This window comes from Echeneis naucrates, chromosome 7, assembly GCF_900963305.1.
Source record: "Echeneis naucrates chromosome 7, fEcheNa1.1, whole genome shotgun sequence".
Classification (NCBI taxonomy): domain Eukaryota; kingdom Metazoa; phylum Chordata; class Actinopteri; order Carangiformes; family Echeneidae; genus Echeneis; species Echeneis naucrates.
In genome coordinates, this window is record NC_042517.1 from 6,454,990 (window position 1) to 6,466,694 (window position 11,705).

The 11,705-nt window shown below is 40.1% G+C and overlaps 1 protein-coding gene across 1 annotated transcript in view; it reads left to right on the forward strand.

Moving 5' to 3' along the window:
* The window catches only part of mtor (mechanistic target of rapamycin kinase), a 76,447-nt gene extending 65,027 nt beyond the window's left edge, over nt 1-11,420 (forward strand). The window contains exons 40-58 of the mRNA XM_029505757.1: nt 1,311-1,411; nt 1,545-1,641; nt 1,834-1,932; nt 2,063-2,185; nt 2,318-2,500; nt 3,223-3,357; nt 4,785-4,959; nt 6,453-6,588; nt 6,676-6,823; nt 7,367-7,489; nt 8,055-8,137; nt 8,215-8,287; nt 8,371-8,445; nt 8,827-8,962; nt 9,200-9,265; nt 9,363-9,443; nt 9,664-9,744; nt 10,639-10,744; nt 10,890-11,420. Of these exons, the coding sequence (XP_029361617.1) occupies nt 1,311-1,411; nt 1,545-1,641; nt 1,834-1,932; nt 2,063-2,185; nt 2,318-2,500; nt 3,223-3,357; nt 4,785-4,959; nt 6,453-6,588; nt 6,676-6,823; nt 7,367-7,489; nt 8,055-8,137; nt 8,215-8,287; nt 8,371-8,445; nt 8,827-8,962; nt 9,200-9,265; nt 9,363-9,443; nt 9,664-9,744; nt 10,639-10,744; nt 10,890-10,905 (2,037 nt within the window). The 3' untranslated portion in view covers nt 10,906-11,420. The remainder of the gene's footprint in view (nt 1-1,310; nt 1,412-1,544; nt 1,642-1,833; nt 1,933-2,062; nt 2,186-2,317; nt 2,501-3,222; nt 3,358-4,784; nt 4,960-6,452; nt 6,589-6,675; nt 6,824-7,366; nt 7,490-8,054; nt 8,138-8,214; nt 8,288-8,370; nt 8,446-8,826; nt 8,963-9,199; nt 9,266-9,362; nt 9,444-9,663; nt 9,745-10,638; nt 10,745-10,889) is intronic.
* The last annotated feature ends 285 nt before the right edge of the window (nt 11,421-11,705 follow it).

Below are 11,705 nucleotides of genomic sequence, written 5' to 3' on the forward strand. Positions count from 1 at the left end.
GTGTGGACATCTGTATATCATATACAACAGGGGTCCCCAAGTGGTGGTAAGCGCTCTGAGGCCGGACCCAGGCCAGACCCAGGCCTATTTATTGGGAATTTCAGCATTGACTGAGCATTACTACTTTAACCTGCAAAGTGTTTCTAGCTTTTACAGTACTAGTTTGTCATCTCAAGTCATATATGCTCAAAGCCAATGAGAAGTGTGCATTCACAAGTCGGTTGGTCAGATAAGCTGAAAAGGAGAGAGCGCCAGAGTCACAGTTGGAAAGTAGGAGAGAGTAATAGGGCAAGAATAATTATCTGCCAATGAATGCATTGAAGAGAAAGATTAATTAGGAATAATTTCACATTGTGTGCCAAAAAAAGAAAGTTGACAGTGAAAATAAGGCCTTCAATCCAGAATTTACATATTAATCATGTTCATTCCTCCCACTGGAGTTTCAAACCCATCTGTCTTCAATGCTCAGAGACCGTGGCAGGAAACACAGGAAACCATTTACTGATGGAGGTGTTAAGGTAGTCCAATTTTAAAGACGTGCTCAGACTGTTATAAATGTTTGACACAGTTATGATGTAAAATTGACTTTATAAAAAAAGATGAAAAAGGGAAACTGAAGCTATACTTTTTATTTGATTCTCCTAAAATAAAGCACTTTGTTTTAAGATACATGTTTTTCAAAAATGTATTTGATATGCATTTTATTTTTTGATGTGTCCATGTTTTTAAGTGAATTGAGAAATAAACCTGTGTTTATAGTACCCTAGTTGTGATTTAAAACCCCTCAAGTTAAATATTAAAACTGACAGTAAATACTGTAACTTACTGAAATGTGCTTCATTTGATTCAAAAGCAAGGTGGTGATCATACAGCTGAAGGGAAAGATAACAGAGTCAACTTCACATGAATTCAACACATTAACCCAGCAAAGGCAATTATATGATCGGGATAAGCAAGGAATCCCATCTCTTTGAAATTTAGGGCACGACAAACACACATCCATCACCACCAGACCTTGGGTGGGGCCATTTTATTATACTGGAATTTAATTTAAATGCTCACAATCTACACTGTCTGCGTCGCCTATATCATGTTTGAAAAATACTTCATCATTAAGCATTCATTTCTTGTATAGCTGGGAAAAAAAAGCATAAATTCAAAATACTCTTTGGAGGGCATTATAACATTGGTCTTTCTTTTCCCCACACTGCTAGTAAACTTATGAATTCTGAGCATGTTCTCTTCTATGGCTCTTCATGGATGGCTACTTTTTGTCCTACATTCAAACCTGTCTTCTTGTCCCTTTACAGGACCTTTCAAAGACACTGCTCTTGTACACAGTTCCTGCTGTCCAGGGTTTCTTCCGCTCCATTTCCCTATCCAGAGGAAATAACCTACAGGACACACTGAGGTGAGTGAAATGACACTCAGCAGACGTGGTAAGTGGAGATAGGAGGACCTCTTGTGGTTGACTATTTGATTCATCTCCTTAAGCAGGCAAGAAAAGCTACTGAAACACTTTTGACTTTTTGTTTTCTATTCAGGGTTCTGACTCTTTGGTTTGACTATGGTCATTGGCCTGAAGTGAATGAAGCTCTGGTGGAGGGAATCAAGACCATTCAGATTGACACCTGGCTACAGGTAACATATGCACACACATACAGGCACATTTTAAGTAGATTTTGCTTTGGGTTTGATGGACCTTTTCCCCTAGAATCAAGAACATTTAGGCAAGGTTAAGTGGAAAGCTGGTGTCTCCATAATGTTCACTTTTCAAAAACAAAGCTCATATAATGGTATGTTGTGTAAATTCTTTTGTCTTCTCCTGTCCAGGTGATCCCGCAGCTCATAGCTCGAATCGACACTCCTCGAGCTCTAGTGGGGCGCCTCATCCACCAACTCCTCACAGACATTGGACGATATCATCCCCAGGTAAATCTGCACACATGAATTCCAGTATTACTTCACACACCAAAAAAAAGATCCAAGACCGCCATTTTATTGTAACTAAGTAGAAACCACCAGTTAACTGAACTGCTGGCTTTCCTCTGTTCACCTCCAGGCTTTGATCTACCCACTGACTGTGGCCTCCAAGTCCACCACTACAGCACGCCACAATGCTGCCAATAAGATCCTGAAGAACATGTGTGAACACTGCAACACTTTGGTTCAGCAGGCCATGATGGTAGATATATATCAACCATTACTGAATAAAATAATTTTCATCTTCATCTTGGAAAATGTTGGATGAAATGTATCAATCCAACTACATATGTAATGTATTTTTGATGTTTCCTGTTTGTCTTTTTTCATCCAGGTTAGTGAGGAGCTTATCCGTGTGGCCATCTTGTGGCATGAGATGTGGCACGAGGGCCTTGAAGAGGCTTCACGTCTTTACTTTGGTGAGCGCAACGTCAAGGGTATGTTTGCTGTGCTGGAGCCTCTGCATGCCATGATGGAGAGAGGACCACAGACCCTCAAAGAGACCTCTTTTAATCAGGTGTGTCCTATCAGATCACTGTTGAATTTATAATTTAGTGTTGTTTGGTACAACTCTACATAACAAAGACTGTTTGTCTCCTGGCCCAGCTAAATTAAAATTTGTAGCTTTGGCATTTGTAAACTATAACTTTTTAATACGTTTATGTTGATATTCACTGGAAAGTCACTTCCTGACAAAAAATACAATTTGCTCTGGATCTGTGTCTGAATTACATTAGTTTGTAGGGATCTGCTTTCACTTTGACATTTGTCTTTTCTTTTGATTAGTTTAATAAAAAAAAAAAAATCAATAGCACACAGCAAGTCAAAATGTAAATGAAATTCCAAAAAAAAATGTTGAGAGGTAAATATTCACCTCTTTCAACATTTTTTTTTTTTTTTTTTTTTGAGTAAAGAAAAGACGTTGAAGACGATAACAATTTCATAGTCTTCTAGCCTTTAGATCTCTGTCAGTATCAGATGTTTCTATTCAGACTGTCTTTAATCATCAAAACTAAATTACTTAACTAAAATCCTCAATTAAATTGGAGCATTAATGTACAGCAGGCCAAAAATTTGGACACACCTTCTCATTCAAATGAATAAGAAAGTGTATTCAAACTTTTGGCCTGCAGTGCACATTGTCTTGGCAATCAATCTGAACACCCTGCTATGGGAAACCACATTCATTTAACTGAAGGGGTCATTGTGCAGGGACTAAGTGTGTTTGTCTTACCACAGGCTTATGGCAGGGACTTGATGGAAGCACAGGACTGGTGCAGGAAGTACATGCGTTCTGGAAATGTTAAAGACCTGACCCAGGCCTGGGACCTTTACTACCACGTATTCAGGCGCATCTCCAAACAGCTGCCACAGGTGAGTGACACTATGGAATCACAACAGTGAACTAACTCTCTGTGAACCACCATGTGATAACCACTACAATCAGGTACTAATGTGGTATTTACTTTTATATAGATGTATTGTGTGTGTGTGTGTACATGTATATGTATGTACTTATGTAATTTCAGGAAAGTATTGGCATGCTTCACCAAAAGAGGAAAAGACTTCAGCTTCTATAAGTGAATTTCAGCTGCATAGATCCAAATAAAAGAAATGTGGTTGAAGAGACGATAGATCTTTTCTGGCCTCTGGGCATATTAGAGCCGATGTCCTACAAATTGTGCACGCCTGTGTCCAGTCCAGTCTCTCATCAGATGTGATGGGATATATCTGGCCTTTCATGTTCTCACTTGTTCTTTGATCTCATGTCAGGTAAATCTGAAAAGTATCTCAGTTATTTATGGTTTTAAAAAGAAGAAGCAAGATTCCACAGTGATTGGAAGATAATGAAAAGGGACTTGTTTTATTCGTCTCTGTCTGGATGAGGTCATTGAACAAGATCCCAACAATTATGTTGAAAGAAACAAGAATGTGATGTGACTGGGATGATGGGAGTCTTAAGAAGAATGATGTAACCTGATGGGATAACTTTTCCGGCTTTAATATCACCTTTTTGAGCAATAGTTTAATAATGTTGGGACAAATCTAGAAAAATGGTTGTATTTTCTGGCACGGACTCTTCCTTTAATTTAAACAAGCTACTTCAGTTACGATGAGCTTGTCTAAGGTTGTTGGTGCAGATACACGTGGTGTGTATCTCAAAGTCAGTTTGGCACAGCATCAATGGCAGATGGATTAACGTAGGTAACAGTATTTTATTTTTTTTTTTCCAGTTTCTGGAGTGAAGGAGATTGGATTGATAAGTGTAATTTCTCACATCATTGTCATCATCATCACCACACTGTTGAACAATGACAACAAAACTGTTCTGTCAGGTCTCACTACACATAGCAAATGGACACTTATTTGATCACTGTTGGGATGGTGCAGATATATATTATGCCACACAAGATTCACATACAAATGACCCCATCCAAACAACACAGCCAGACTACGCTGAGGCTGTGAAAAATTCATACACCAGCTTTCATCGTGTAACCATAAAGACCGATAGAGACTCTATCAGAGTTCCTTTTTATGCAGGTTAAATTACAGATTCTTACAGACAAGCACAGAATGCATACATAGAAAGTGAGTGTTTGGGCTCCTTTCCCAGAGTATTAAGTCTTTCCAGAGAGAACAGTAACTTGCGTATGAGCCAGTGTCTCTTAGGCTGTATATTTCTGTAGGCACAGTTGGCAGGAGCTGTTTAGTCTGTGGAGTTTTTGAAACACAGCAGACTAAAAACTAATAGTCTCTTCTTGTGCTTTATCCCCCCACCTCCTCAACCTGTCCTGCAGCTGACCTCCCTAGAGCTACAATATGTGTCTCCAAAGCTGCTGATGTGCCGGGACCTTGAGCTGGCTGTGCCAGGCACTTATGACCCCAACCAGCCTATCATCCGCATCCAGTCCATCGCACCTTCCCTGCAGGTCATCACCTCTAAGCAGCGCCCACGCAAGCTCACAATCATGGGTAAGTTTCAGAGAAAATTGCACTGGCCTTACCTTTGAGCCTTTATATTATGTATGTATATATATTTCCTTTATATAGGAAAATAGATAACAAATAATTCTACTTGCATACCTTCAGTGGGCATGGGCTGTCACTTGAGGGAGAATTCAAAAATAATCAAAACTTTATCCAAACAGCAAACATATCCAAGACCAAACTTCATTATGAAATCACCAGAAATTCCCAAGTTCTTTGTGTGGCTGTTACAACACAATGAATATCTTAACCACGACCAAACAAGTGATGAACTTACCAAAATGAAACCTGATCACCTCAGAAAAGCAAGGGTCAGGGTTTGAACATCTTCAGGCCAAAAAAGTGAAGTGTTCTTGATCTGTCCCAGAAGTCTCTGAAACCCAGATCGATTTGCCTCCCAACACTAATTCAGTGGTATTCAATTCCATACAGAAATTAGTAACTCTGACACCTCATTCTCTTGCTGCAGGATATGAAATACAACTGTCATGTGTTTTATAATTGGCTCAGTACTATAAAGTTCCCTTTTCTTGAAGCCATATCCTCATATTATTAATCACAAATTGTTCACTGTGCTTCACTCTTTTCCTCCGGACAGCATGATTCCTGTTTCTAAAGTATTCTATAGGTGTTACACAACATATTCTATAAAAGATGATTGCTGAAAAGTCAAGCAACTTCTGGAGCAAGACCTCAAGTTGAACCCGTCACCCACTAATGGCTACTTGATTTAGTGCTAGTGCTCTGCTCCACACTGACATCCAATGCATAGTTTAATGGAATTGTCATTAGAAGTCGTCTGGTGATAGAAGAGAAATCCAGCTATATTCATTCCACTAGAGGAATGAAATATTTTGGCAATTACAGTGTTGGTAAAAATAATTGTATTCTGATCTGTTGAGGATGTTAAGGACAGTGTAAAATAGTGGAATGATTAGATAAATGATGCCATCATCTGGACCTCATTAAAGTAAATTTTCATCTCTGTCATGCTGAGAACTTAATTCTGATGAAAAGGATTGAGCTGATGTCAGAGTGCGTCAAGTACATAAATGCACATTTTCCAGTCCAACCCACGTTTGCTGATCAAAGAAATGTAATGACATCACAATCATCAGATAAAATGTAATCTGAACTTCACAAAATCTTTTCACTGTGGAAGTGAAGTTCATTTTCATATTTTCATATCATGAAATGTTATTTTACCACAACTCATCATATCTGCCATTTTTTTTGAGGGACACTTCAAATCAAAGGATGGCCACAGGGATTATCGGAACAAAATATGAAAGATATTTTTCATATGAAGTAATTTATTGTTGCTCAATTTCAGTGGATGTAGCTTCAGGTGAGAGTAATGAAGTGGCTGCAGAGAAAGAAAATGGCAGTTTCATCTTTCATGTCCAACCATATTATGATTCTTTAACAAACCTTTTTGAGGAGAGAATCAAGTGTTTTGTTTGTGGCCCCCTCTGCAGGTAGTAATGGCCACGAGTTCATGTTCCTGTTGAAAGGCCATGAGGATCTGAGGCAGGATGAAAGAGTCATGCAGCTGTTTGGTTTAGTCAACACACTGTTGGCCAATGACCCTGCATCCTTGCGCAAAAACCTCAGGTAGGTCCACAGTCATGTTGACCTGCACGCACAAAAATTCAAAAGATTATAATTGAGACCATGACAATGAAATGTTTCATTCAACAGCATTCAGCGCTACGCAGTGATCCCCCTGTCCACAAACTCTGGTCTCATTGGCTGGGTACCCCACTGTGACACCCTGCATGCCCTTATCAGAGATTACCGAGAGAAGAAAAAGATTTTGCTCAACATTGAGCATCGCATCATGCTGAGGGTGAGAAGCAACTAAGATTCACACGGTCCATACTTCTTTTGGGATTTTACTTGTATTATTTGTTTCCATATCGGCCTCAGTTTTTCACTTAGTTATCTAGAAACATCAGGACTTTAAAAAAGTGGACCAGTCAGTCAAGCCAGGTCTAGATAAAGAATGAGGAAGTGGCAGATATATGGGTGTCTAGGTACGGTAAAGGTACAGTAAATTAATCAGCAAGAGCTCATCGATATCAATTAATCTAACATTCATTGAATAAAATATGAACTATCAGAGCACCTCAAACGGACGGATGTTTTCACTTCTGGGTGTGTTGCAAAGCAGCAATATTGGTACCTGAACTGACATCACACTCTGCAGGGAAGTTAAGTGATGAAGTTTTTACAGCACAGTACAATTCATGTATAAATATATAAAGGCACATTATTGCTGTGGAGACTCGGGGAGGGGGGAATCACTGTCTGAAATTCACTCCTTTCGCTGGTGCACTAGTGTCATTCAACGACAACTATGGTTGAAAGAGAATGTCACTGTGTGTTTCAGATGGCTCCAGACTATGACCACCTGACTCTAATGGAGAAGGTCGAGGTGTTTGAGCACGCAGTCAACAACACAGCCGGAGACGACCTGGCCAAACTTTTGTGGCTGAAGAGTCCCTCCTCTGAGGTGAGATGCTCTGCGACTTTACTCTGGTGGCACAAGATGGCTCAAATTTCACCTTTCAGTGTTCTTGGGGGAAAATGTCAAGAGTGCTCAGTGACAGAGAAGATAATGTACAGATCTGTAAATGAACATTTTTCAAGTAGCTTGTTTGCTGATGTTCAGGCGGATTTCTTTCTTCTTTTTTTTTTCTTTTTTCTTTTCTTATTTCATAAAATGAAGTTGAAACTGTTAACAAAAACCTCTGAAAGCTCATTTTCTCTACTCCAGTTTCTCAGTCCAGTCTCTTACTTTTCAGTTACTGAAAGCGACACCGTGTGTGTGAGAAATGAAACGGTTGTATTCCCCGTAGAAACAAGTTTTGGTGTCTGTGTCCTACTTTTAAACCAATGACCTAGCAGGACATCACAATCAGACCTTTGAATTGAATCCATTTTTGTACCTGATATTCTTCATGTTCAAGTGTCTGGATAGGCGTTTCAAGCTCCCTGTCTGCTGTTTTCCACAAGGCTCTGCTCTAATGTTGTGAATCAGTGAAATTCTCAATATCCAGATGCTATTTCTTGTTCAGGTGTGGTTTGATAGGAGGACCAATTACACCCGCTCCCTGGCTGTGATGTCAATGGTGGGCTACATCCTCGGACTGGGCGACAGGTGAGCATTGCTCTAATTTTTGAAATGAATATTGATCTGATTATGACAATGAATATGCCCATGTTTCCATTCGTCAGGCACCCATCTAACTTAATGTTAGATCGGTTGAGTGGCAAGATCCTCCACATTGACTTTGGAGACTGCTTTGAGGTGAGATGAGCTTTCATTGAAATACATTGTCCACAGTTGATGGTTGGTTAGTTGAGGCTGAGTTTCATTATAACCTTGAACAGGTGGCCATGACCAGAGAGAAGTTCCCCGAGAAGATCCCATTCCGTCTGACAAGGATGTTGACCAATGCCATGGAGGTGGGAAACTGTGGAACTCTGTTCTGCTGCAAATAATAAAAAGTCTGTGTGTTGCTGTGCGTAGGCTTGCTGTAAGCAGCTTGAAGGATCTTGCTTAAAGGATCTTTTTTTTTTTTTAAACTCCTTCACACTGAGAGTCTTTGAACTTTACTCTGCTAGACTTCAACTGAACGCTCTGAGCTCTTAGTCTAACAATTTAAGTTTCCAAATGTTCAGGGCTTTGTCAGAAGTTGACTCACTTTTGGATTGTGCTCCATGCACAGATGAATGAAAGACTTTTCTTACACCAACACAGTTCAAGAACTCTTTATAAATGTGTTTCTTCTGATGCTGTGAAAGCTTTGTTCCCATCAGTAAGGTTTGGGTCTGACTGTTTGCTAGGTGACGGGCTTGGATGGTAACTATCGCATCACCTGCCACACGGTGATGGAGGTGCTGAGGGAGCACCGGGACAGTGTCATGGCTGTGCTTGAGGCCTTTGTCTATGATCCGCTGCTCAACTGGAGGCTTATGGACAGTAAGGGACAGGATGACGTGAAACTGGCAAAATTGCATGCTGCAAATTTATATCAAGTCAGCATAAATGACAAGGAAGTGTTTGGATGCTGGAGATAATAGCTATTATTTCAAGAAATAACTGTCATAAAGTTCCCTGAACTACTACTCATTGTTCTCAGTGATATTTTTTTTCTAAAACTACTATTAAGGATTGAAATAAATTAGTAAACTTTACATCTTACCTTCTTCACCCCAGCAAACACCAAAGGCAACAAGCGCTCCCGCACTAGGACTGACTCATACACTGCTGGGCAGTCAGTGGGTGAGTCTGTGAACTGGAGCCAGAACTGCTTCCTGCTTTTTACTACAGAATGTAGGAACGGTTTTTTACACCTGTGACTTTGTGCTGTCATCTGCAGAGGCTCTTGAGGGCATAGATCTCGGTGAGAGCACACACAAGAAACCAGGGACCACAGTGCCTGAATCCATTCACTCATTCAGTGAGTTACCAGTTTAGTTTGTCCTTCCATGAGTTGTTTTTTATGGTTCAGCCACTTGTTCTGTCTTGAATGATTGGAGCAGCTGCGTAGCCATTGAACAGCAGCAGTCAAGTCCACTTTGATTCTTCTGCAGCTCCAACAGAAAGAGAGCTCTTAAACTCTCTTTTTTCTAAGTTGTTAGTCATTATTAATGACAGTGTGTTGTCTTTTTTTTTTTTAGTTGGAGATGGCTTGGTACAACCCGAAGCACTCAACAAGAAAGCCATTCAGATTATCAACAGAGTGAGAGACAAACTCACAGGTGAGTTCTGCAGCACACAGACTACAAAACAAGTAACTCTGTCATCTGTCGATTTAACACCTTGGGCTCCAGAATCCTGGATCTGCCCCTGCTGGCCACCCTTCAGCTTGTTGGCTCTGCCACCGCACCTCCAGGATGCCGTTTCAGTCTGCTTGATGAGATTGCCTATCAGCCACTTTCTTGCCACCTCTTCAATGCCCAGAGAGCAGAAACCGCCTCTTCTTCAGTACCAGCCTTCTGGACTTTTCTACTTTAATTCTGTCCTTGCCCAGTCGGGAAGTTCCATTAGGTCCTCCTCTCAGCTCATGATTTCGCCCAAAGTGTGAGATCATCCATGAATGATCTAATCGGTACGTGCTGGATGCCACATGACAGTGTGGCATCCAGTGTAACTTCTCTGCTGACTTAACGAGAAGGTTCATTGCTTCGGAAAGCAGGATCACAGCGTTCATGCAGCCTGTGACGATACCTACCTCCAGTGTCTGCCAGTCGGTGGTGAATTTTCCGCAGGTGAACTGCATGTTGAAGTTCTCAAAATAGCACTTTAGAAGCTTCTGGAATCACTCAGGGAAATGGTAGGGCTTCAGTGTTAACTCCACCAGGTCATTTTACAGGGTACCATGTAAATATAAACAGATGAAATTCCTTATCCTTCACCCACATGTCACAAAAGATCCCACCGATGAATTACCTTCATTCTGCAGTACTGCAAAGAAATATACCAAATGTTCAGATGTTAGATTTATACTTGGCAATTCTCAATATTTTACTGTAGGCCACCTGCGTAATGTTTAACAGTGAAGCTCTTAAAATCCAAAAGAACTGAAAGATTGAATTTTATTGTAAAGGTCTAGAGTTTTTTTGTTTTGTTTTTGTTTGTTTTTTTTAATACAGGTCGGGACTTCTCTCATGATGAGACCCTGGATGTCCCAGTACAAGTAGACCTCCTTATCAAGCAAGCAACATCACATGAGAACCTGTGCCAGTGCTACATCGGATGGTCAGTATTGCTTGACTCAGCAGAATGTAGTTGACACTGAGCACTAAAAACTTTGGAATCTGTCTCGTATTGGTGTCTGCTGATGCTGACAGTTTGTATCACAAAAACAATGACTAAAGTGAATACTTTTTTCTTTTGCCTTCAGGTGTCCATTTTGGTGAAGAGCTGTCTTCAGCAGCCAAGGTTAACTAAGAAGAGGCACTTGATTCAAAAAGCTGTCCACTGTAAAAACTGTCTCTGAGAATGGTTTCTTTTCTCCTTCAGTTTTATTTTGCTGTTCTAGCATTGTACGATTTTACAGTAACGTGTTGATAATTAATGAAAAAGCACATAGAAAGCTGTTTTTATCAAACGATCTGGTGTTGTCATTGCTTCAAGATGACTCTCAGTGCTTTTAACACCATAATCAGTTGCTCAAAGCTTTTGACAGCAGCCATATTGTAATAAGTTATGATCTTTCTTACTTGACACTTTATGCTAAGCTTAGAAATCCACCTGTCTCTTGTTTCTTTATGAACAAATGTGAGAATTTCAACTACATCTTTTACTTACTTGAATATTCTTTAAAGGTAGATGAGACAAAAATTTTCATTGGAGATCATGATAATATACTGCGTGGGCATTTGTGTGCCAATAAACCATGTACAGATAACACTGTGACTGTGTGCATTCATTGGACAGTACAGTGTATTTACGAATGCGTCAAATCTGCTCCAGGTGTAAAGAGAAAGGAACAAAATGAGGATTAAAAAAATGTGCTTATCGTTTTGTTATCAGGCAGGTTTTCTGTTATAAGACGGTGTTTTACTTCCCCAACAGAGGGCACTCTGACTCCTAATTATGCCCACTCAGGAAAAGCTTTGGCAGAGGGTCCGCTTAGTCTGCCAGTGGATGAAATGGATCAAAACACGTTTTTGAAAATTTACTTGTCGCATGAGATGAAATAGCTTGTTTTCTAACC